This window comes from Carcharhinus amblyrhynchos, chromosome 7 (assembly GCF_965287045.1).
Source record: "Carcharhinus amblyrhynchos chromosome 7, sCarAmb.v2.hapA, whole genome shotgun sequence".
Classification (NCBI taxonomy): domain Eukaryota; kingdom Metazoa; phylum Chordata; class Chondrichthyes; order Carcharhiniformes; family Carcharhinidae; genus Carcharhinus; species Carcharhinus amblyrhynchos.
The window spans coordinates 93,698,909-93,726,079 of record NC_137330.1 but is presented as its reverse complement, the minus strand read 5'-3'; the positions used below and the strand labels follow the sequence as shown (position 1 = coordinate 93,726,079).

The 27,171-nt window shown below is 38.2% G+C and overlaps 1 protein-coding gene across 1 annotated transcript in view; it reads left to right on the top strand.

Annotated features, from left to right (window-relative positions):
* The window catches only part of ttk (ttk protein kinase), a 50,603-nt gene extending 24,259 nt beyond the window's left edge, over window positions 1-26,344 (top strand). Inside the window, exons 8-22 of the mRNA XM_080193373.1 lie at window positions 197-282; window positions 533-611; window positions 1,125-1,242; window positions 3,305-3,486; window positions 6,331-6,476; window positions 6,598-6,769; window positions 6,862-6,957; window positions 10,114-10,271; window positions 10,507-10,658; window positions 11,378-11,502; window positions 13,316-13,393; window positions 16,930-17,106; window positions 18,816-18,906; window positions 21,595-21,692; window positions 24,862-26,344. Coding sequence (XP_080049499.1) covers window positions 197-282; window positions 533-611; window positions 1,125-1,242; window positions 3,305-3,486; window positions 6,331-6,476; window positions 6,598-6,769; window positions 6,862-6,957; window positions 10,114-10,271; window positions 10,507-10,658; window positions 11,378-11,502; window positions 13,316-13,393; window positions 16,930-17,106; window positions 18,816-18,906; window positions 21,595-21,692; window positions 24,862-24,939 — 1,836 coding nt within the window. The 3' untranslated portion in view covers window positions 24,940-26,344. The remainder of the gene's footprint in view (window positions 1-196; window positions 283-532; window positions 612-1,124; window positions 1,243-3,304; window positions 3,487-6,330; window positions 6,477-6,597; window positions 6,770-6,861; window positions 6,958-10,113; window positions 10,272-10,506; window positions 10,659-11,377; window positions 11,503-13,315; window positions 13,394-16,929; window positions 17,107-18,815; window positions 18,907-21,594; window positions 21,693-24,861) is intronic.
* The last annotated feature ends 827 nt before the right edge of the window (window positions 26,345-27,171 follow it).

Here is a 27,171-nt window from a genome sequence, read left to right as displayed (position 1 = left end):
TTAAAACAAGATCATTTATGGAACAAAGATGACCGGTGAGGATTTATCTGAAGACTATACAGCTTAGCATGATGATATTAGTTTTCTCCCCTCTTCTGTGCCATGCTTCCACACCCAAGCACAACTCCATATTGTCCCAAAAATATCATCTTTGTCATCTGTTGTAACTCAAACAGATCTTTATTTTTTTTTGCAGGTCAAACAAGCAGACAGTGTCCCTCTTCAGCCAGTAATGAATGAAGCAGCAAGTGACTTGAAGATGGATGTTTCCTCTGTGAAGATGTAAACCTTAAATATATTCATAATTCTGTTATATGTGAATATGTATCCATCCTTTTAAGTGAAGAATTATTCATGGGTCAACAATATTTACCCTATTGGTAGCTTTATGGATAGTATCTTTGTTGTGTTGACTCAATTTTTGCCATTTATTCTATCAAAAAACAATTTGCCTAGTATTTTGTGGCACTGCAAATTTGAAATGTAATTGGTTGTACCTAATTTTGTGGGCAATTTCTCTTTAAATCTTCAGGCAAACCTGTGCATCAAAAGCAATGCGTGTTTCAGCTTCAACTTTGCCTCAACATGATTCACTTACCTATAACTTAAAGGTAATTTATTTTTTAATCTCTTTGGTCCACACTGCAGCTAGGCAATCAATAGAGGATAATACTTTTCCAAACCAGTTGTATAATGAATTGTTCCCATAAGAAAACATCTGGTGGCTTGTCTCGGTGATGCAGTTGATAGTGAGAACTTGTCACACAGTAAACTTTGTTCAAATGCATGTCCATTTCTTTGAATTATTTTATTACAAATATATGGTGTAACATCATGAAAAGTCTGAATTGTAAAGTCTTTGATGAAAGGCATTGTTCAGGCGTTTCCAGTATTTTCTATTTTTATTAAGCCATTTAAATGGGAATAATTTAGATATACGATTGTTGAATTGACTTCAGTAAAAGGAATCTGAAAATTAAGTTATGCATTTGTAAATATCAAATAATGCGTGCACCAGTTTTACTTTCCACATAATCCATTAGTGGCCACTATTCTGCACTGAAATGTCAACAAAAATATCAGCCACATGTGAAAGTTCTTAACTTGTTATTTTATATTTTCAGTGTGATTCAAGTGTCACCAGTTCCCCAAGTTTGGAAAGCTCAAGTGAAGATAGTGAAAAGGTTAATGATTCCGCCATCTTTGCATGTACCGGACCATTTGCTTTAAAAAAGCAAGGAGGTAAGTTTAATAAAATGTTAATTAACCCCCAGCTAAAAATCATTTGATTTGAATTAATTGAGAGTGAAAGAACATAACTGTGACTGTGGTTGTTGGGTATTGTCCATTAGTGAACATGCAACTAATCCTGAAAAGCATTAGTGTTTAATCTTTTTTTCATCAGGAACAGCAAAAGGGTTATTATAATATGTTTAATCCAAACTGAGAGCAAGCAATGCTTGAGAATTCAGTGCATCTTCTAGAGCGAGGAGAGAGATGATTGGTGTGTTTTTAGTATGGGATGCAAATGCTAGTGGGTGTAACCCAATTTCACTCACTTTGGTGATGGTGCAAATTCAAGGTGTCAATCCTTTTTGCCCCAGTTGTAGTTTAACTCCAATGGACAACGCCACTAGCATCTTCATTAACCATTGTTAAAAGTTCTAAATGAAAAGTCACTGTGATGGCAATATAGTAATTACATGCTTTTAAAGGGAATTTGCAGCAACAAAGAGTGAAAGCTGTGCCAGCAAAAGGCTTATTTCTACTGGCTTTCAAACCTACCTGTCAACAAAAAGTCATTTTAATTTGCTAAAGCACTTCCAGTCTTGGAATCTTCTACACCTTTCTACATAGGTGGGAGGCATTCTCAACCTTAATCCCATCCACCCCTGTCTGGATGGAGTACTGGGGAATACAAATAAAATCTGTAACCTGTAACTCAAATATCTATTTTTGGGTATATATGGTAAGAAGTTCCACGATACCAGTTAAAGTCCAAAAAGTTTATTTGGAATTACGAGCTTTTGGAGTGCTGCTCCTTCAGATGAGTGGAGAGCTCTAGCAGTGCTCCAAAAGCTTGTGATTCCAAATAAATCTGTTGGACTTTAATCTGATATTGTGAGATTTCTTACGTTGCTCATCCCAACCCAACACCGGCATCTCCACATCATGGGTATATATGGGGTGTTTTGGAAAGCAATGAACTAGCTAGCTCTTGCAAGACAGGTTAGTAACTAGAATATAGTAACAAGGTTGTCTATCTCATTTCAATAGACTTTTATGTTTAACAGCCGAGGACTGGGTTTTCAACAACAAGGGAAATCTGCTACCTAAAGAGTGGTCAGAACTGCTGCATTGAGCTTTTCAGAGCACCATTTGTGGCCAGGACAGCTGTATCAGCTGATGCCTAATCTTGAAGCCAGCCCATGATCCAATTTGCTTCCCCTGCTTCAGTTCCCATCTGCAGCCTTCTACGAAAGCCTTCAATCTGTCTGGCTGCTATCTGGAAAATAATTTTGCAGAGCCTCTACTTTCTCTGCATTTCTAGCTTTCCTGGCTGCTACTAGTCCCTCCCAATTATTCCTAGTACTATCTGGGCTGGTGTTATTTTTATGCTACCTGTCATCTAATTATGCCTCATGGAGGTTACATCCTTCCATTCTTTTATGGTATTCCTACGGTATCAGCTGCACTAGGTCCAATGCAAGTCAATTGTATTTTTCCAGATTTATTTTAAAAAACTGTATTCTGAGCTTTTTTCTGTTCTGTTTCCATGTCTCACTTAATTTATTTCCATTTGGGGAGGATTTGCAATACAGATTGGACCTTCAGATTATATCTATTTGTGCCTGTAGTTTTGATTTACTAATAATAGGTAAACCTCTCCATTCAAGTAATATGGATGATTTCGCGTGGAAGTAACTTGTTAAAAGTGCATATAAAACATTTTTTCTTGTGCCAATGTGGGCTACATTGCAACACATCCTGATAATCACAATTTTTTCCAAAGGCATGTTATTGATACTATTTGTCTTGATCTGGGTCTTATTGTCCTTTGTGGGGTAATTTTCCTTACATTTCTCTATTTCCTTCATACATTTCTGAGGCTTTATCAGTTTGACAAATTTGCCTAAATCAATGTTATGAAGCCCGTCTAGCAATTTTGGAAACTTATATGTAACCTTGAAAGAGCACAAGCCAAACCCTTTTCTGCTCAATCATTTTTACTGGTCCCCTCTCTAATGAATGAGCAATCTTGTGAATATGAATAATGGCAAGAAGTTTAACTTTTGTCTTACAGCAATTCCTCATCAAATTAAGCAAGAAGAATATGAGCTAAAATCTGACAACCTGAAAGAAAAGGGCTTAAAAGAATGCAAGGCACATCCTGCTGGTGTGATAAAGAGACAAAGTCGTTTCACTGCAGAAGCTGTGAAAGGGAAAGAAGTATCTGGCAGTGCTTCAGCTCACATTTCACCTGAGGTAACATATAATGTTTGTTGACTGCAGGAAAAAAAGTATTTTTTTAATGCAATTTATTTTCTGAAAGTTGGAATTTATAATTTTATCACAACTACTTGTCTTTATTGCTTTCCCCCGAGTCCCAGTTGTAGAGCTGAGTGAAGAACAATTTAAGACATGTTGTTCACACCTCTGGCATCAAGACTACTGCATTTCTCAGTACAATTCTAAAATCTGAAGCATGTCAGGTGCTACCCAAAACAAGAAAATTAAGTTCTAGTTTTCAGAACATCTGACTTACTTTATTTTTGCTATAGTTTGATGTATTGTCAATCAGGAACCCTTGATCGCATTAATTTTTCATACGCATTATTTTCTAGGCATTGGGCACCATTACTTTGAGCTCCCCAACAACGAATTGGAGGGATACTCCAAAGGTGCACTGAGGAATCCCTCTTAGAATTTCACAGATAAGCATTTCAAGATAAGTCTTGTTGACGCTGAGAAATGCTAAAAAACTGGTGAATTGCAAACATAAGGCCTTGCTCAAAAAAGGTTGTACACGTTAGCCCAGCAATTACAACCAGTCAGTTTAACTTCAGTGGTGAGAAAGTTTCACAAAATAATTATTCAAGTTAGGATTAGTCGTCGTATGGGAAAATGTGGGTTGATTAAGAAGAACCAGCATGGATTTCTGAAGGGGAAATGGTGTTTTACTGACTTGCTGGTGTTTTTTTTTGAAGAGGTGAAAGAAAGGGTCGATGAAGGTCATACTGTTGATGTAGCACATGCGCACTTGCAAAAAGCATTCAATACACAACAGACTTTGTGAAAAAAGTGATCACTTTTGGAAGAAAAGGGAAAGTAGCAAAATGAATACAAAATTGGCTGAAGAGTAGGAAGCAGAGAATAATTGTCAATGGATATTTTTTGGGCTGAAGAATGTGAAAACATTGGAGAGCGTGCAGAAGAGATTCACAAGACTGGATCCAGGGATAAGAAACTTCAGTTATGAGGACAGAATGGAGAGGTTGGGACTGTTCTACTGGAGAGAAGAAGGCTAAGCGGACTTACGAGATAGAGATGTTCAGAATTAAGAGGTGATTGGGAGAAACTGTTCCCACTTTCAAGGGTGAGAGAGCACAGATTTAAAGTGATTTGGAAAATAAACTAATGTGATGAGAAAAACTTTACACACTCTGATTCAGGTCTGGAATGCATTGCTGGAAGTGTTTAGCAAGTTCAATCAAGGGGACATTAGATTGTTTCTATTCGATTATCTGTATCCTTGCACAGGGTTAAAGGACAAGAATGACACTAAGTTATAATGATCATTTGGAGAACTGATGTTCATATGATAGGCTGAATGACTTCCTGCACTGTAACAATTCTGTGAATGTAGCTGATTTATGGCAGCCAGTGCTGTAAAACAAAAAAGGGCATATTCTCCTTTGATTCAACTCTGCTGTTCTGCAATGCTGGGTTTTGGAGACAGCTGCACTGCCTAGATCTCACCTGGCTTAGATGGGGAGTTTGGATGAGGCAGGCACAAAAGAAAATTGGGGTAGGCAAGTGAGCATGGAGTGGCAATCAGACACTGCCACTCTAAGGAGGTTACAACCCAATGTAATTTGAGTTCTCGCTTTAGCTCAGATGGCTGGACAGCTGGTTAGTGATGCAGAGCAATCCAACAGCATGGGTTTGATTCCCATACTACCTGAGGTCATTCATAAAGCCCTGTCTTCTCAACCTTGCCCCTTGTCTGAACTGTGATGATCCTCCGATTAAATCACCACCAGTCAGCTTTTCCCCGTCAAAGAGATCAGCCTATGATCATGCAGGACTATGGTGACTTTAACTTTTGATGGTCTCCCAGATTAACAATATTTCCTGCACCGTCACTTACTGCATTCTATTGAGCAACCACTAATAGATTCATTTTAAAATATTTCCAACAGTTCCAACTTTTTTACAGTATTTATCCTCATGACAAACTATATTGAAGGCCCTTACTAAAATCTAGTATGCTACATCAACATACTCCATTTTCTTCTTCAAATCAAATTAGTTACCCTACATCTTGATAAAAATCCAATCCACTTTTTTCAACTTGTGTATATGTACTACCAGTTGACATGCCCTTGCTGATCCTTCTTTCGGTGGCTCCTTTCCATCCCTCACCTTTTTCTCTTAATATATTAAATTTTTACTATCTTTCATTTATCTTGCTCTATGTAATGTGCCTCCTGCGTTGTAGGGATTCTATGATACATTATTGTGGTTGTTTTGGTTTTGTATGTAATTGATAAAAGTTCTTGCTAATTTTCTTACTATACATGTTAACTATATTCTTAATTAAACTTTGTTTGATAAAGGCTCCCTGGTGGTCATTTGAATCATACCTGAGGTGAAACACATCTTGCTTATCCTAGCCAAATTCAAGTGCAAAATGTATGATCAAGGTGGGCTCCATAAAACACTTTGGAGTTTCTGACCTGATCCGTGTTCTTAAGTGCATTAAGTTGGTCTTTACTTTTTAAAAATTAGTTTAATTTGAGTTTTTGTAATTTCTACATCCTTTGTAATGTCAAATGCTTGCTTACAAGCATTGGTATTTAAATCCCCATCACAAAGGTTGGAAAGGTTTTGATCATCCCTATCAAACATAATCAAATCCAAAATGATTTGACTGTTCTCACCAGTGAAAGTTGTGTTTTGCTATCCATAACTTGCTATCAACTAGTCTTCCTTGAGCTAAAATTAGTCGATGCCATGCATTTGCATGCAATTGTAAATGTCAAAATCCCATTGAGACCACGTTGATTTTAGAATGGCTAAGAGTATTAATTTTGTTTTTAAATACAGGCTAATGGACCAAAATTTAATCAAGTTGGTGTGATGCTTGCTCCAAAGAAAGTTCCATCCACTAGTTGTATTGGTAAAAGTGCAATTCCAACAGCATCTGTATGTCAGACACCCTGCAACAAAATGCCCCATCATTACACATGCAGGTAATAGTCATTTCTGTTAAATACTCATTGAAGTTGCATATTATGCCTTCTTAAAACATATTAGCGTTGTTTTAAATGTAATCTCAGATATTTAAGTGCTGTGGGTATTTCTTTATTAAAGCTCACAGACTCCAGTTGTCAGCAAATCTGGACTGGCACAAGTTTCGACTCCACATAATTTTGTATCAGCTTCCCAATTTTATCAGAGTTTCCCACCTACTCCTGCAACACCACAACAGCACTGTGATCAGTTTCAACAATATGGATCTTCTCAGCGTCTGCCACAGTTGGGGGTAATAATTGATTAAAATTAAAATCTTCAATACAGTGTATGCGTGTATTCTGAATTTGAATATGAAGTTTTACTTGCAATTTATTTTGTCAGGTTCCAATACCTACTTTCGCTGCCAATGAAAGTATTGTAGTTAAGGAGAAAGTCTACTCGATAATTAAATTACTTGGAACTGGAGGATCAAGTAAGGTAATATGTTATTTAATTTCTTTACTTTGCATTTTCAGTTGAAAGCAATTAATATGAAGGAAGAAAAAAGGCAATAAACTTTGGTTAAATAACTTGTCACAAGACCTAGCTTAACTTGTAACATTTATGATTAAATTATACGATTTTGAAAAAATAAAGACAACTGCATGGAAATGGTCAATCAGTACAACAATTGTTAAATTGCAATTGTAGTTCAAAATCATGAGTTGAAACTAAATTAAAGATAAATTTAGGGCCAGTATCAGGAGTTTGATCTTTAGAGTGATCAATGCCTGGAATAAACACTCTCATTTGTACAGTGGCAATGAAAACAGTGAAATAATTGAAAAATTAATTTGATGCTGCTTTGGGAGTTTTCGGACCACTCTCTCTGATGAAGTGAAAACAACTTGAATGCACAAAAATTTCCTGGAAGGGCATGTTGGCACAGTGGTTAGTCTGCTGCCTCACAGCGCCAGAGACCTGGGTCCGATTCCCAGTTTGGGTCTGTGAGGAGTCTGCACGTTCTCCCTGTGTTTGCGTTGGTTTCCTCTGGGTGCTCCAATTTACTCCCACAGTTCAAAAGACACGCTGCCTAGGTGGATTGACCATGCTAAATTCTCCCTCAGTGTACCCTAACAGGTGTCGGAGTGTGATGACTAGAGGATTTTCACAGTAACTTAATTGCAGTGTTAATGTAAGCCTCCTTGTGACACTAATAATTAAACTTTAAATAGGAAAGTTATGCTGAAGGTTTATAAAACATTGAATAAGCCTCAACTGGAATATTGTGTGCAATCATATGGGCGCTGCATTTATGAAGTATGTAAAGGTCTTGAAAGGATAAATTGGAGTTTTATTTGAATGGTTACAGGGATGAGTGACTTCAATTCTGTTGGGAGACTGGGGAAGCTAGGTTTGTTCTTCGGACAGAAGGTTAAGAAGAAATTGATGTAGATGTTCAAACTGAAGTGATGAGTATGCAAAGAGAAATGGTGCGTAGTGTCAGAAGGGCAGTAACACTGCTTTAACATAATTGGAAAAAGAATCAGAAGTTTTTTTTAAATTTGCTGGATTATTGTGATTAAAATTTACTGCCTGAAAGTAGCAGAAACAGCTTCAGTATTGGTTTTCAAAAGAGAATAGGATAATGCTGATGAAACCGAGATAGATAGAAATGTAAGTTGCAACAAGGACATAAGTTGGCTACCAGGGAACATAGATAGGTGGGCACAGATTTGGTAAATGGAGCAAAATCTGGGAAAATTCAAAATTGTCAATTTTGGCAGTAAGTCAAAAAAAGTAGATTATCTAAATTGGGCCTATATACCATTTTTGTGTTTGGGTGGGGGAACATATTTAAATTTTTCTCACTCCAGGAGGTACCAATGAACAAATTTCAAAGATATAAGCCAGAACTTTCTGGCCATTCACTCTGGTGGTACATCCCTACTGTAGGTTTCACAGTCGCATGGGATGCATTCAACAGGAAACCCCATTGACAATAACAGGCTCAGAAGATCCTGCTGCCAGCCAATGGCGAGCGCATCCACTGTGGTGAAACACGTGATGGATTGTGTGGACAATTGGGCCCATGAGGTTTATAAAGCTTAAATATGAATTTCTATTTTTAAAAAAAAGCTGCCAAAGATGTGAGGATAGGTGGATTGGCCATGCTAAATTGCCCCTTTGTATTTCAAGATATGTGGATTCAGTGGATTAGCAGCATAAATATATGGGGTTACAGGGATAAGGCAGGGGTGAGCCTGTGTGAGATGCTGAGTTGGTGCAGACTTGATGGGCTGAATGACTTCCTTCTGCACTGTAGGGATTCTTTATGAAAAGAAATAACTGGCTGAGCAACAGGTCATATAATAAATTGGTTAAAAAAATGAGTAATAAGTAGAGACAATTTGTGTGTGAAAGGATAGAATGTGTATGCCCAGCTCACTCCCAGCCTCTGGGTGCTCAGTCACTGCCCTCACCCACTGTGAGAATGTAAAAGTACCTGTTGGTGTGTGGGGTGAGGGTGAATGAGTACTCACGTGCCTGTCTGCAGGAAACACAGTAGCATTGTGATTGGAGGAGCAGTTATCTTCCACTGCACGTATTGACATTTTGAAAACTACCTCCAGAGATCACATATGGAGGTCCTCGAGGACTGCATCAAGTCTGGAGGGCACAAGTTGTACAAGCCTGATCTAACTGGTGAGCAATTGCAGAGCTCTGAGATGCAGAGGGATCTGGATGTCCTTGGTCCTTGAATTGCAAAAGCTTAGTATGCAGATATAGCAAGTAATTCAAAAAATAGTTATTGTGAGGGGAATTGAATACAAAATCAGGGAAGTTATTAGCTTCAGTTATATCGGGTATTGGTGAGGTCACATCTGGAGTACTGTGTACATTATTGGTCTCCTGATTTAAGAAAGCATTTGTAGCAGTTCAGAGAAGCTTCACAAGATTAATACTTAGAATGGGCATGTTTTATGAGGAAAGATCAGACAGGTTATGCTCAAGACAGGTTATACTCAAGCTTAGAAGAGCAAGAGGTGATTTGATTGTAACACAAGATCCTGAGAGGTCTTGACAGGATGAATGTGGAAATTGTTTCCTCTTGGAGAAGTAACGTGAACTAAGGGTTACTGTTTTAAAAAAAGGGAGTCGCCCATTTAGGACAGAGATGAATGGAATTTCTTTCTCCTTTGTTCATGAGTCTTTGGATTTCTTCCTGAAAAGATTGCGGAAGCAAAGTCTGTGAATATTTTTAAGGCAGAGCTACATAGATTCTTGATAGGCAATGGGGTGGAAGGTTATTGGGGGTTGGTGGAAATGTGGAGTCAAAATTACAATTAGATTTGCCATAATCTAACTGAATAGTAGAGCAGGCTCGAGGGGCTCAGTGGCCTACTCCTAATTCATATGCTCACATAAATACGCGAAAAGATTTAAGGTGCTGTGGGGGAAATAACAGAGGGATGAGACTAATTGAGTAGCTAACCTAGAGACAGTGCGAACAAGCTGGGCTGAATGGCCTCCTGTGCTGATCACACTATCCATGATATATTAAATGCCAATGGAGCTCAAGTTTCAATATCTAACATTTTCCAGAATTAACATTTTCATTTAAAAACATCCCACAATTTCTGTTTCAACCAGGTATTCCAAGTACTTGACCAGAAGAAACAACTATATGCTGTTAAGCAAGTTAATCTGCAGGATGCAGATGACCTCGCAGTGGCTGGCTACAAAGATGAAATTGAATATTTGAAACGTCTACAGCAACACAGTGACAAGATAATCAAGCTTTTTGATTAGTGAGTATTCTTCCCAGGTACTTTATTTTGCATTAGTGACCAATTATATCATAACAGAGGGAAATCAGCCATGCAATAATTGAAGAACATGGTTGACCAAATTTATAGTCTGAACAGGGGAGAGAAATAAGAAGGCAAAAAAGTTTAGTCAGTACCCAAGAAGCTAACAAATTTTATGATGTATATAATGCTTTCGAATAATGTTAATATATGATTTGGTTCCTTTTTAATGCAGTGAGATTACAGAAAATTATATCTACATGGTAATGGAATTGGGAAATGTAGACTTAAACACTTTGCTCCGAAGGAAAAAAGTTATCAAGGCACTGGAACGCAAATTATACTGGGAAAACATGTTGGAAGCTGTTCACACAATTCACCAGCATGGTAAATACGTGCAAGACTCTATTTTTAACGAATGTTGATCAACTTTCCTAAAAATATTGCAGATGTTCCAAAGGCACGTGAGTGCCACCAATGCTCTGTTGTCCCTCAATCTCCAACAACCCCACCCTGCCCCTGACACCTAAATGGCTGCACTTCATATGCGAGTTGAATAGAGTGTTTCTCAGGCCTTTGGCCATGGGATTGTGTCCCTGATTGCATTATCAATGGAAAGAAATGTGGGAAACCCAAGCATAACAAGTGGACAAAGGTGTTCCTGACTACTACCACCAAGCAATTCTTCTCTTCAGTAACTAAATTGGGCATAAGTCAGACAATAAAACCAAGTAATTTCTGTATTGTAGCAAAAGTGCACAATTGAATGAAAATGGATGTTAATTTATTGAAGATTGCTATCAACCATCTTGAATTTAATCAGTATCTTTTATTTCTCCTTTTGGAAGGGCTAATTTGGCTGAACTGTCAGTGTCAACAGCATGGGTTCAATACTTGCTCAGGTGGTAGTTGTTTTTTTGCCTTGCTCATAGTGGTGGTTGTGGTGGTGTAGGTCAGTCGTGCCTTCAGGCAGAGAATCAAAGAAGATGCATTTTATTTATCTTATTTGATAGACTTGTAAAATTATTGAATGTTATGATTATGCAGTCTCTATAATTTCATCTCCACGCCATGAGAAAGTCTAATGGGCTTATTTTTTCTTTTAGGCATTATTCACAGTGACCTGAAACCTGCCAATTTTTTGGTGGTTGATGGAATGCTGAAATTGATAGATTTTGGTATTGCTAATGAGATCCAGCCAGATGTGACGAGTATCAGTAAAGATGCTCTGGTGAGTTATGGGTGTATTATACTGGCTTCTATAAAGATTTCAGCAGTTTTACAAAGTTTGTAGTGTTTGAGATATTTTATCTATCATTTGTTGAGAGAAATCTTGAGTAAGTAAATGATGGCAGGCTGTATGCTATTGTTTTAATTACAGTCTAATCTAGCATTGAGTCCTATCCAAACTGATGGGGTGAAAAGCCTCTTTCAAAAAGCTAGACACGTTCTCTTTTGGAAGAAAACTCAGTTTAGGCAGTGTTGATATGTGCCCCATTTACTTCACTTTACTACTTACTACTACACCAAGCTATATTTGGTTGCTGTGGAACAAAGGAATGGAGTGTTGCTGCTCTCTGTGGATAGTCTGAGAGCTACTAAAACTAATGTGTTTTTGCCAGAACTTGCCCAGCAGCTACAGCAATATTTCTTTTTTGGTCATCAGTGAGGATCATGCCTGTTTGTCCCGTCCTAATAAGTTTCTGAGATCACCTTGAAGTTCTGATCTTTTGTGTTAAATATGCCAAGTTCCCTTATTTGTGGGAGGAAGAAAACCCAAGATCATCCAATGAAGTGATCAGCTTTATTTGAGACTGACTTGGCTATTAATTCAAATTCCTGTTATAGCCAGCAATCTGATACAGTCTGCTTTACCTAGAAGGCTAAGCTGCAGCATGGATTAATGAATATCTTTTCACTTTAGCAAGTGCCTTGCAGTTAATATACTATTTTTTTATATAACAAAATTATTGCTGCAAGCCATTCTTGCTTCATTCCAATAGGAATTTTTAAGCATAGCTTCTGACCAAGTAGGTATACAGCTCTTTTGAACTCCTTAATTAGTGAAAAGGGGTATGCAGGAAAATTGACTGGTATGATTGCAAAGCACTTTAGGTTAATAGCCATGTCACTGCCGATTTTAATTCACTGCTGGCACATTAGTGAATAACTCTTTCTTGCCTTCCTCACCTCCCTACAAAAGTGCATGTTGTTTAAAATGAGAAAAGATCGCTCATTATAATTGTTAAAAACAGTTGTCACTGATTTTTTTAATTCTTCAATAATTCCCTTTGAACTAATTTGGATCAGCTGCAAGAAGGCAACCAGTGCATATGGAACTTAAAGACTTTTGAGAATTAAGTGCAATGCTTGAATTTAAGCCTGTGGCCTTCTATTCAGCTGGCCTTACTGGCATCAAAACACAGTCCCCTGTAGCAAGAATAGGCATATGTCCTGATCCCAAATACGATGCACTGCTATATATTCTAACTGATTGGATTCTAAAAAAGCCATTCCTGGGTGTGTCCAATCATCTTCACATCTATAGTCATTTGAAGTGCGGGAAACGACAGGCGCACAAAGCTATGCCAATGCAGTAACTCCTCAAACATTTCCTAGCTGGGTCAGGTAGAGTCAGCAGTCATCCAGACTCATAATTTCTCTCTCCACAGATGCTGTCAGACCTGCTGAGATTTTCCAGCATTTTCTGTTTTTGTTTCAGATTCCAGAATCCACAGTAATTTGCTTTTATATCAGCATTTTTGCTGTTTTGACTAATTATAGATTTTTAAGATTTATCTATTAATTCTACATTTGTACTCTAGCTCCTTTTTAGCCAAAACAAAAATCATGTATCAAAACAAGGCATTCTACATTAAGGAAGGTTAGCAACCATTCATTAAAGCAGTTATCTTTTAAAACTACAGTGCTATGTGAAGGAATACCTAAGATGAAATAGTAGCTTTTAGATTTTGATACAATGTATGGATTTTTTTTAACTTCATCTGAGTATCCATCTTTGAATACCGATACTATTTTCACAGGTTGGCACACTAAATTTTATGGCACCCGAGACTATTAAAGATACATTTTCCAGTGGTGAAAACAGATCAAAATCCAAGGTAAGAATCACTCTTCTCATTTGGTAGATATTAACATATATTATGCACATGTATTAAATTTTGCTGTGTTGTATGAGTTACAACTGCAGCCACCCGAAGAGTGAGGTGTCCTCCATATGTTTTGAGAATTGAACCGCAGGTTTACCAGAAAAAAAGAATAACTAATGAGGCTCATGAAGTAAAGTTGCACCAGAAAAATACCAAGCTGGCATAGAGCACTCTCCAGTCTCACGGTGGAATAAGGAAGAATGCAAAGAAACCAATGAGGACTTTTGTAAACATGTGTTTGGGCACACAACAAATTAAAGTTTTAATATGATGGGATAATTTGGTAGGGCAGGTGGGGAGTGAATATATAGAGGAAAATAGTAGCAAGAGGAGGGAGAAAGAAGGAAGAAACAGTGGAAGATGAACTTGGTGGCTGGTAACAATGGGTGGTTGATAAAGAAAGGTATCTGGTTCAAATGAAAGTGAAGTAAGCAGACAGTGAGTAGCAGAGAGTGTGTGTACATCAACTAATCCCATCAAGCAGGAATAAGAGATGGACATTGTGATAACCCCCACGAGATCCATAGGGAAATCATCGATTGATTTCCCTGTGAGGCTCATTGGGCATGAATTCTCCTGGTAACAGGCAATGGCCTTCCCAGCTAGAACTTATTACCTGAGCCTTTGATAAGGCTGACCCAGGACTGGGCCTGCAGAACTACTTGCCCCCGGCAGGGACTCGTGTGTGTACCAAGATAGTGGTTTTACTTTGCATTCAGTAAATAAACTATGTTCCTTTCCAGGCGGGCTTTCTGAGGTATAACAGACATCTAGAGCAAATGTGTTATTGGAAGATGGGGAAGACCTCAAACTGACCAAGAAATGGCAATTGCTCAAACATTCCTATAGTTCTTGCTGGATTCCTTCACCAGCCATCATGCTTAACTTTCCCACACCTCCATGCCTGCTCTGCCCATTGACAAGAGAGAGTTAGAAAGCAAACTAACAATATACAGCAGGGGTGGAACACAGTATAAACCACTTTAAAGATTAAAAAAAAATGCAAACCAAAAGAGCATTTATACAACCAGCAGAGGGAAATCAATGACCGTTATCAGAGACCCACAATACATGGGTCATGTTCTATGACTTGTGTTGAACAATACTATACAAAATGCAGTTGTGAAAAAAAACTATTTTCATTTGTTTTGATAGTAATCCAATTACTATTTCAAAACCTTCTATCACTAGCTAAAACTCAGTTTTTTACTGATGCAAGCCAACTTCATTTACTCACTAACCATTTTCCACTTTACTTTTCAACTCCTCATGAGCAGTACAATTGCAACTAGTATATTAAAACTATTTTTGTATGGCTTTCAGTTCTTATGTGACATCATTTTTGTCAGCATTTATAATGGAAACACATTTTTTCTAAATGTTTTATTCTCATTTTTTAAATCAATTAAATAATAACTCATTTTTTTTGAAAATGTCTGCCCTGTTTCCTCAACTTAATTTCTAAAATACAAAATAGTGTTAGACAAAAAAATTATTCTGAACAATTACATTTTTCAATTACATTGTTATTTTATGCCTTGTAGCATCTTTCATGGAATCATAAAATCCCTGCAGTGCAGAAAGAGGCTATTTGATCTTTTGAGCCTGCACTGACAACAATTCCTCTCAGGCCGTAACCCCACATTTTTACCCCTTAAATCCCTCTGACACTAGGGGGCAATTTAGCACGGACAATCAACCTAACCCAAAAACCTTTGGACGGTGGGAGGAAACCGGCCCACCTGGAGGAAACCCACACAGACACAGGGACTATTTGCAAACTCCACACAGTCACCTGTGGCCTGAATTGAACCTGGGTTCCTGCTGCTATGAGGCAGCAGTGCTAATTACTGTGCTGCCCTTTGAAATGTTTAGTTGAAGATTTCAGCCTCTCCCAGAAGCTTGAGGTTGGATCTTTTGTCCCCCCATCATTCTGACTTAGACAACAAGTGATCCAGATGTAGAGCAATGTGAACTTTTTTTCAAATGCATCTTTAACATCTGGCTGAATTAAATTTTGCACTGATCACACCTTTTAAAGCTTCTGTAGCTTCAGGTTTCAAATACTTTTTGGATTGAGAGGCATATTTTCTTACCCTAATTTGGGAATTAATAAAAGCTCTAATCATTACAATTATTAACTTTTTTTTGATGATGTATACAATGTTAGTATTTCTCTGTTATCTGACAATGATGAGTCCAGAATGATTCTCAGATGAACAAAAGTGCATCTCCAGGAACTAACAGCAAAATGTTGAGGTAGATTTTTACCTTCACAGACAAAGCAGTAATCTGATGAGTGGATCCTTTATCATTTAGTAAACATGGCCTTTTGTTTTGCAATGTGCACCCCTCCCATTTATTTCTGAGAATTATAAAGGCGATCTGTCTGCCAGATTACTGCCTGGGCAATGGAAATGAAAATCTACTCTCAAATTTCAAGTTTGCAGATACATCATGCAAAGTTACAAACCAAACCAGCCTGACTTGTAATGCTCCAAGTCATGTTGTGTAACTAAGTCAATGCTGTACTGCTCCGCTCATTATTGACAGAATATAACAATCCACCAATGAGCCACTTCTCATCTTCTATGTCTCACCCAATCCCGTTCTGCTAAATCCTAGGTTTTCCTTCCACAGTGATGTGAAATCAAATAAATGGTATCCTTCACCATGGAGTTAAATCCCAGCAGTCCCACATCACTGATGTCAATATCCAACTCTGCTTCCATTGATACCCAAACAGAGGGAAACCCTGCTTTTAGCTGAAGTCCACTTATTCTGTTAAGTATTATTTTTAAGTGCCAACATTGGGTATTTTGGGTCTTCTGCTCTCAAAATCACTACATCAGAGTGGGAGAAGCCACAAAGAAATTCTCAGCTGGTATCTAACTCCAACTGGTGCATCTCATTACTATATTCCTGCAATTTCTCAACTTTAAAACCAGCAAAGATAAAATTTGAACTGGTTAAAGAAAGTGGCTATCACCTGGGCAAGATACAAATGGAGACTTAAATCTGTGCAGCATAACATGCTTGCTAAAGATTACCAGTAATTGGGATTAAAAACACAAAATACTGAATCGTCAGCAAAGCAGGTACCTTCTATGGAGGAAGAAGAACATTAACGTTTCAGATTGATAATCTTTCATCAGAAGGTGGATTGGAAATAGCTATAGGCTTGTTTTCAAAATTGTTATCTCGTAGCTTATACTATTATTTTGGCCATGTCAATGCCATTTTCTGAACTGCAAGTCTGATTTAGGTTAGCCGATCTACAGTGTAGAAACAGCATACGAATGTGGTATCATTTGCCTTTTGTTGCGTATATCATCTTTGACCACTTAGAAGTAAAAAGGAAAATGTTAATTTAAGAAAGTTAATGGCTTGTCGTATTGAACTATTTCACCAAGATTGTTGCCGTACCAAAAGGTATCTACTCATGAAATTGCATAATATTACAAATTTCACCTTGCACTTTATTGCAGATAAGCCCAAAGAGTGATGTGTGGTCCCTTGGCTGTATTTTGTACTACATGACTTATGGGAAAACTCCATTTCAGCACCTTACAAATCATATCAGCAAATTACAAGCTATTACAGACCTAAGCTATGAAATACAATTCCCTGCTATTCCAGAAAAAGATCTTCTTGATGTACTGAAGGTATGCCATGTTCTGTCAAATAAATTGTTTAAAACAACACTTACTTTAAAGTCATCTTGAAATCCTTCTTTACCTCCTTTAGGTACCATGACCTCCGAGATGCTAGCATAGTGGTAATATCACTGGCCTAGTAGTCCAGAAACCTAGGTTAATGTCTAGAGGTATGGGTTCAAATCTCACAATGGCAATTAGTGGAACTAAAATTAAGTTAATAAAATCTGAATTTAAAAAGTTAAAAAGCTAATCTCAGTAATGGCAATAATACTCTCATCAATTCTTGTAAAATCCCATCTGATTTACTGATGTCCTTCAGGGAAGAAATCTGCCACTCTTACCTGGTCTGGCTTACATGCGACTCCAGAACCACAGCAATGTGATTGACTCCTAACTGATCTGTTGACAGGCAGCAAGAGCGGGGGAGTTTCCTGATGAGCACTTAATATGACTAAATATCTTCTAGTGTGGTCCCTTGTTCTGCTACATGAGTTAAAACTTATTTTCTACCAATAGAAATGCTTGATAAGGAATCCTAAGGAGAGGATATCTATTGCTGCACTGCTTGATCAGAAGGCAATGGCAACTCACTACAGTACATTCAAATCATGGACCAATCAAATGGAAATCCATGGTAGCCAATGTGCACTTTTTTCTTTACTCATTCAGAAGGTGTGGGCACCGCTGGCAAGGCTAACATTTGTTGACCATCCCTAATTGTCCTCGTGGCTTGTAAAAAAATTAACTGAACTATAAATTTTAATTTTACAAATAAAATCTAATTTGCCTTCCCATCAAATGAAAAGCACCATGAAGATTGGAATTGGAGAGAAAAGAGATTTCAAACTACGCTGTGCCATTGTGAGGTGTTGGAAGCTTACAATTAGTTTATACCTGTCTGATTACACATATTGTAAATGTTTGTGTTACATCTTTCAATTAAAACTTACAATGTGGCAACAGTCCATCTATTGTATAGATTTCCCATGAAGATTCTAAAGATGAATAGCTGATATGAGATGATATTTTAGATTGTGAAACTTTTCACCTAAGTAAAAGATACAGTGGAAATGTAAAAATACTTTCATAGAACAGAGACTCCTCCATTTTAAATTGTTACTGACCATGAGGAGAGAGGTTAGGGAGCATATGTTTGTGCAATAAGTTTTTGAACCATGGAATGATATGCCACTGGGAGTAATTAAAGCAGAAAGTCATTTCATCTTTTAGGGGAAAATTAGATAAATAGTTGAAGCGGGGAAGACACAGAACTGAAGGAATTTCATGGAACAGCGGGTTTAGTTTTAAATCTGTCTGCCAAAATATCAAAAAGCCAGTACCAAAGCAACGAGTCAAATAGCTTTCTTCTATAGTCCAATAGTTTGTGGTTCTAAGATGCAATTACCTGGGTTTAAGTCTTGCATCTGTTCATTGGAGAGAGAAAAAGTAAATATGATTCCATACTTGATACATTTATTTTTCTAAATGGAGCAATAAAAGTCCAAGTTTAAACAGTGTAATCTAATTTATTGAGAATATAAAAATAATGAAGTGATCTTTAATTTGCTATATAAGATTTGAAACAGCAAAACATTTGAGAGGCTGATATTTGATATTGCTATTATCTGCAAGTTAGTGCACTTAATATGACTAAATATCTTCTAGTGTGATCCCTTGTTGTATTACATGAGTTAAAACTTATTTTCTATTAATAGAAATGCTTGATAAGGAATCCTAAGGAGAGGATATCTATTGCTGCACTGCTTGATCATCCCTACGTACATCTCCAAGTTCAGCAACAATCCGGTAGACCATTTAACCTTGCATTGATTGTTTCTAATAAGCTGAATTTCTAACTCTTGTTAGCAAAGGACATATACTTAAGATAATTGACAAATAAACCAAAACGGGAAAAAAATATTTTACGCTGCAAATGTTATGGTTTGAAATGCACTGCCTAAGTGGGTGGTGGAAGCAGATTCAGTAGTAATTTTCAGAAGAAAATTGTTTGTATTCTTAACATGTAATAAATTTGCAGGGCTGTGGGAAAAATTAGGAGTACACAGTGGGCACAAGAGGCAAAATGACCACACCTAGGAATCGTAGAATTTTACAGTCCAAGTTTTTGCATCTTGATGAAAGTTTTTGCATGTCAATGACTCAGAGGAATTGATGCAATCATTGAGTAGGTCTAGGGAGCAATTCTCCCAAAAGTGCTGAATTGGCAGGAAAACTAGCCTAGATCACGACTGTTTTTTTCAGTGCAACTTCAAATCTGAATCTCATCACTCTGTGCAATGCAGAGGTCACAATCGTGAATATCATTAAAAACGTGGGGGGGGTGTGGTGGTGGTGGTCTATTCGCACTGGAGTCTGACAGCTCCGGACCAGCGTATGCATAGTGGCTCCAATCTGTCAGTCTCCCTGTTTGCTGGCCAACCCAGAACCCCTGCAGTGCTGCCCCTCCAGCACCTCTCTCTCTCCAGCCCAGTCTTGGAGCACCCCAATGTCGAGCCCCCCGCACCCGGCAGTGGCAATTTTTCCCATCCCCCCCTCCCCCCGCACAGTTACTTGAATGTGGGGAGCAACTCTAAACCCCGCAGGAGTGAAATACTCCTAGCGTGATGGGAGATGCTATTGGGCCCGGCAAGTTCCATGCCAGGACCGATAATGATATTTAAACTACATTTAAAACAGATTAAAATCACTTCTCTTCTTGCCGATTTCCAGCACGGTCCCGACTGCACCTGCTCCCTGGCTCCGGGAGACACACAAAATGGCCGACATGCGATTCTCCCAACAGGACCCGCCAGAAAATTTGCGGGAATCCAATGAGAGAATCCACTCCCCCCGCCCACCCCAGCGTGTAAAGGGCAACCTAAAATGGTATAGAGCACCTGGGTAATCTTAACCACATCATTGTAAGGTTTCAATTGACTGATGAAACCAAAATTCCTGAGAATCTACAGGAGAAAAGATTGGAGAGGCTGGGCCTATTTCCATTGGAGATTAGAATGAGAGGTAAAACATACACGATCCAAAGAGGACTTGGCTGGGTGGATGCTGGAAGAATGTTTTCCCTTGTGAGACAGACTAGAACTTAGGAGCACAGTTTAAAAGTAAGGGGTCTCCCTTTAAAGATGTAGAAGGAAAGATGTTTGTTGAGTTTTTAAAACTATCCTCCCTGGAGAATGGTGGAGGCAGGGTCATTGAATATCTTTAAGATAAAGGTAGATAGATTCTTGATTAACAAGAGAGTCCGAGGTTAGGGCTAGGCAAAATGTGGAATTACACCCAGAATCAGGTCAGCCATGATCTTATTGAAAGATGGAGCAGGCTCAAAGGGACTGAATATCCTAATTTGTATATAGTACTGAGGGAGTGCTGGATTGTTGTGAGCACTACCTTTTGGATGAGACATGAAACCAAGGTTCTGTCTGCCCTGTTGTAGATGTAAAAGATCCTATGACATTATTTTGTATAACAGCCCTGAAATTCTCCTCCAGAATCACAGAATGAGTACAGCATAGCAGGAGCCATTCAACCCATTGTGTCTGAGCTGGCACTCCAAAGGAGCAATATACCTAGTGCCACCCACTCCCTCCCCTCCATAGCCCTGCACGGAAAGGACTGACAGATTGATAGCTCTTTCTTGTCAGATCTTCCTTGTCAGATCATTACCCAAGTCCCTCTTCAGACCCTCATTTAAACCTGCCTTCACCTCACTCAGGTAATGCATTCCAGATTCTAGCCACTTGCTGCATAAAAACAGTTTTCCACCTGTCTCCGTTTGCTTTTCTTGTCAATCACCTTAAATCTGTGTCCTCTTAGTCTCGATCCACCAGTGGGAACATTTTTCATACCTCTATCAAATCTCTCCCACTCAATATTTATCTCAATCAACATTGCAAAAAATATATTTATCTTTTCCAGGAGATTACATGATTCTGGGTGGGTAGTGAATACTTATATTGCGCTTAAAGCATCACAGTCATTGAGGAGAAGCTAGATGGAGTAGGAGGTCTCTCCTGTGTACTTTTAATCCTCTATTCTTAATAGACTGTCCAGGTTGGAATTCTTTCCTCCCAAGTATTGTCAAAAGGCACGAACATTATTCTTCCAAAATAAAATGAAATTTATCTGCATGGCAAAGAAGGGGAAATTAATCTTTGCATCAAAACAGGGAATTTAAAGTTCTTTTTGAAAATTCATGACAAAAAGTGATTAAAACATTAGATGTCCGTTGAATGTGAAATAAAATGATAATCTCTATCCTTGTGCCAGAATTAATTAAGTGCAAGTATGAAAAGTTTTTCTTGCATGCGAACTTGCAAGTTACATAATGACTGAGGAGAAAATATGGGTCAGGGTTGCTGATTTGGGATCAGGTTTTAACTGAGGAAGTACCACTTTCTGAAGTGTTCCTGTATCTGACTGAACAGCTGAAAGTTTCTGTGTTGACATAACAATGGAATAATTCTTTGTTTTGTGTAGTAGTGGAACCTGCCAAGACATCCAGAAAAGAAATGCATCACATCTTAAGCCAGTTGGTAGCGTTGAATTCTCCAAACAGCATCACAAGGGCAGCTAGAGTAAGTCATATCCTGGCTATTAGTTCATATTTTGAAATTGTAGGTAATTGTCTAACTGTTCACTTTTAAAATTAGAAAATGCTACAAAATGTCTACCTTTATTGTTTTTCTGTAAATAGTAGTTTTATTTATATACAGGTATAACAACCAAAATCCAGCTGTCTGAAAACTGGAAATGTCCAAAATCAGGACGTTTTTCTAATAGAGAACTTAACTGTTTAGCTATTGCTCGGTGGCTTTTGTTGGCTTGGAAAATGCTTGCGCAGACATGAAACAGGAACACTCACGTTTAAAGGCTGGTGAACGACATGCTGTTTTACAATTGTTTTTATTCGTTCATGGGATGTAGCTGTCAATGGCTAGGCCATCATTTATTGCCCATCTCTAATTGCCTTTGAGATGGTGGTGAGTTGCTGCCTTGAACTGCTGTCGTCCATGTGGTGTAAGTACACATGGAGAAGCGGGATTTTCATCGACTGCAAGCTCTCCTCCAAGCCACTCACCATCCTCACTTGGAGCTATATTGCCAGGCCTTCACTTTTTGCATGGTCGTGTTCCTCTGCATCTGATGCTGTTGTCAACGGGAGGCAGTGGCATAATGGTATTCCACTGGGCTAGTAATCCACAGACTCGGCATAATACACTGGGGACCCAAATATTAATCCCGCCATAGAGGATGGTGAAAGTTAAATTCAGTAAAAAATCTGGAACATGAAAGCATTGTCGATTTGTTATAAAAACCCATGTAGTTCACCAGTGCTGTTTAAGGAAGGAAATCTGCCATCCTTATCCGGTCTGGCTTATATATGATTCCAGACCACAACGATGTGATTGACTCTTAAATACCCTCTGAAATGACCCGGCCAGCCATTCAGCCCAAAGGCAATTAGAGATGGGCAATATAATGCCAGCCCAGCCAACAACGTCCATATCCCATGTAAGAGTTTTAAAAATGGTGGTGGCAGTCACTAATTAGGTTATCTTGAGGGTATCTTCAGCCATGACTGTCCGCAAAGAAAACAATAATACAATTTGAGTAACTGGACGTTGGTGCAACTGCCAGATTTTGGATATAAAATCTGTAAAAATCCAACAATGTCTTGCTCCAGAGGGTGCCGGACCTTGGAAATAGTACCTTTGATACTTTATGCCTCAAAATATTTTAAATTATTTTGAAACACAGCAACTATTTTACAGAAACATCCATTTTGCTTGAATATTATTTTCTTAAGGTATGTTAGCTGCCTACATGCTCCCTCCTTGCTTCTCTTATGTGCTTTGTTACCACCCCTCTGAACCTTTCATATTCAGCTTGATTTTCAGTTTGTATTTTCCACCTGAATCTAGCCATAGTTACATCTTTTATTCTTTATCTTAATTTCTATCTCCTGTGTCATTCAGGGAGCTCATGACTTATTTGACCTCCCTACCTTTCCCTTTTGAGGGACAATATCTTGACTGTGCCCGAATCTGCTTCTTTTTGCGAAAGCCCATTGTTCAGCAACCATATTTCCGGCCAACCTTGTGCTCCAATTTATTCAGCCCAGATATTTGCTTCGTACCTCACTCTCCATCAGTTAATTACTCATACTCTGGATTGTGTATTGTCCTTTTCCATGGTCCTCCTAAATCTCAGGTACAATGATGGCTGCCTCCAAAATGTTCTCCATTGACACTTTATTTGCTTGGTCCATCTCATTCTTGGCCTAGTAGTGCTTCCTTTCTTGTAGTACTGGACACATTCTGCTATAGAAAATACTCTTGAACACACTATAAGAACTCTTGCTTCACTTTGCCCTCTGCACTACCACTAAACCAGTCTATAATAATCCCCATTATAAGTACTTTGTAATTTTTGCAACTCGCTGTAATTTCCTTGCAAATTTGTTCTTCTACATTCCCATGAGTTGGTGATCTTTGGGCCACACCGAACAATGTAATTGCATCCTTTTTGTTCCTTAACTCTCTAGCAAATCAATTCTGTCCTTGACTTCTCCAGCACAATAATGCTCTCCTTAATCGATATTACCAAACCCTTCCGCTTTTTCTTTCTTTCCTATCTTCCCTAAACACTTTGTATCCAGGGATATTTAACACCCAGTCCTGCCCTTCCTTGATCAGGCCTGTGTTTTGCTGCAACATTATATGCCTGTAACGCACCAGTCTTATTTACCATACTCCATGCAATTACATATATGCACAATAAACCTGATTTAGATTCTATAATATCTCCCTTACTCTGAACCCACCTATGAACTTGATATTCTCTATTTTAGTGCTATCTGTGTCTCCCAGTATTTTGTAACCTTGTTATCCCCTCTGGTATTTTCTCTTTGTTTCCACACTCCTGCTGAGTCCATTTGAATCCTCCCCAACAACACTAGCAAAACACAAGAAGCACAGTCCCAGCTCTGTTCGGGTGCAACAATTCCAGCTTCTATTGGTCCCATCACCTCCAGAGTCAGATCCAAAATCCCAAGAATAGAAATCTTGCGTGCATTCATCTGTTTTATTCTCCTATTCTGTATTCACTTGCTTGTAGCACTGAGGATAATTCTACTACTTTTGAGACATGAAATAACAGAGGTAGACCATTCAGTCCTTTGAACCTGCTCTGCCATTAGATAAAATTATAGTTGATTTGTTTGTTATCCAAGTTATTCATTCCTATCTGCTTCCAATGACCTCTGATATCCTTGCCCAAAAAGAATCTATGTACTTTTGTCTTAAAATTATTCAATGTGTCCGCCTTCCAGGATTCATGTCTGCAGCTGCAGAAACACCTCTGTTCCCCTCACTATTGCTCTTCTAAACTTGTCTATTTCTTTTTGACCGTCTGGTAATCACCGATTCCCCTTCTCCCTGCATACTCAAGCTGTGGGGTGACTACATCTATAAACATTGAGTACTTCTGCTGAGTATTTTTTTTCTGAAATACTATCTAGTGTTTAAAAATAACTTCCTAGTTTATTAAAATAGAGCAAGCAATTTTGGATACAAATTGTAACCTGTCTGTGCATTCGACCTTTATTCCATTATGTGAAGAGTAAGGTCTGCATCATTGAAATCACGTTCAATCCTGTATCATTACAACTAAGAGTTAAGCGGTTCTTAATGTTGAAACATCAGTGCTAAAGCAAACTAACTCTCCTTTTCCAACTTTTTGTAGACCTTATGGGAACAGTGCAACAACGGCCATGATCTTGATGTGTCTGCTTTTGTGAAGTCATCCCGTCACAATGTGTAGCAAATATGATGAATCATACTGTGAAAAACGTGAATAAATCCGGAGAATAGCAGATCCAAAGACTGGGATTTGGATGACATAGCTCTTGGAATATGTAGTGATGGAAAATTGACCTAATCCTTGTAAAGCTGTCTTGTGGCTATCACTCATCTTATTTTGTCACCATGGTGTTTTGCCATCCAGCTGCAACAATTGTAGCATTAAAGACTGTACTGTGTTACAACACGAGGGGAACGACTGAGGTTCACCCTAAGAACTTAGCACTATTTTTCAAAATGGGAGATTCAAGGTTTCCTCACATAATGCAAAGGCATGTTTTTCTTTTCACCAAGCACTCACATGTCAGATTTAGAAGTTGGAGAGGCAAAGAATAGCTCCATCTATGTTTCACCAGTCTTCGAAGTCCAGCCACCACTGTATCGTCTTATCTTTCTGGCCAATTTCTTAATGGTCTTTGAGATTGTCAAATTAAGTTTTTTTTTGCCCAGTTCCCTGACATCATCTTAGTTCAGGAATTGGATGGAGACACTCTAAACTGCTTAATATTTAACTATCAGGGAGTTTAATCCCGTCCTTTTGGGCTGAAATTCAACGTGTAAAGTTTTGTCCATCTTGCGTTTCAGGCTTTAAAATCTTGAATTTAATTGGTCAGTTAGAACTTGAAATTTCCCTGCCTTTATGGTGTTTTTTTTTAATGTACAACCAAGTCGGTGTGTTCCCCTGCAGGTTATGATAATCTTTAAATACTTTGAACAGAAGAAGCATCGATAAAACATGGTCTGAGCGCATTATACAAATACACCTGTATTTTTAAAAAGGGCAAATTATTCTAATCAAAGCTATAAGCATATGATTGCAATTGTTACGAATATGCTAGACCTAATTGATTTGTAAATGCAAATAAAAAGAACGTGCAAGAAAATGCATTATACTCAAATAGCTGCCTGAAGTTCACCATGAATGCCCTGTACAGAGATATGTGTTTGTCCTCTAGTAGATATATATTATAATAACTTCTTCCACCCCCAGTAAATCTCATTAGATTTTGAAATATTTGTGCAAAAACTCTGAAAATACACAATTTAGATGTTGGAGAATGTGATGAGTTTGTTGGATAATTGGTGTTTAAATTGATACCTTAGGGAGAGGAAGAAAAAGAGGATTGAATTGTAGATCTAGTCAAATTTAACTGAAGGCAAGTTAAAGCTAATTAGCAATCTAGATTAAATTTTGAGACATTAGGTATCTCTGTTATAGTATGAGATGTAACATTAGTAAATGTTTAACCGTTTATGGTTAAACTCATGCATTTGAAACAATACAAATTTGCTTCGAAGTATAAAATAATTAATATCAAAGAGAAATTCTCTGCAGTTTCATGTACCATTTGTTGCTGACTTGAAAATGTGGCTTAAATAGCAAATAAAAATTGGTTTGATGTTTGTATTCCAATTCAGTATTTGTACCAAATCAACTATTAGCGTTTTTGTCCTTAAACCTTGATGCAATGTTTAGCCAATGGTCCAGCTAGGCCTATTTAGGTACTCTGTTTTGAAGATCTTGTTTAAAAGAAGGTTCCTTGATTCCAGTATAGATTTGTGTGTTTAAATCTAATACCAGCAGTTTGTCCTTGTCCCTGAATCTTTAGGCAGCCTCTATGACTAGACATTTATTTCATGAATTCCTGGGATGAGAGTGTTGCTGACTGGGCCAGTTGCCCAAAGCCAAATGCCCTTGAGTAGGTAGTGGTGAGGCACCACTTTGAACAGCTGCAGTCTACCTGGTCTAATTACACCTACAGTGTTACTAAGAAGGTTGTTCCAGGTTTTTCATGCAATTAAAGAAGTGGGGGTGACAATTTTAAGTCAGGATGGTATGTTGCCTGGATAGGAACTTGAGTTGATGGTGTTCCCATGCATCTGCTACCTTTGTCGATTGAGGTGTTAGAGTTTGTGGGTGTGTACGGTGCTCTCAAAGGTGCCTTGGTGACCAGTGATTGTTCCAGTGCATCTTGTGGATGGCACACTGCCTCTGTGTTGGTTGTAAAGGAAGCAAATGTTAAAGGTAGTGAATGGGATGCCAATCAAGTGGGTTGTTCTGTCCTGGATGATGGTGAGCCACGGAAATGTTGTTCATAGAATCCCTACAGATTAGAGGGGGCCATTCGGCCCATCGAGCCTACACCAACAACAATCCCACCTAGGCCCTCTCCCTGTTACCCCACACATTTAC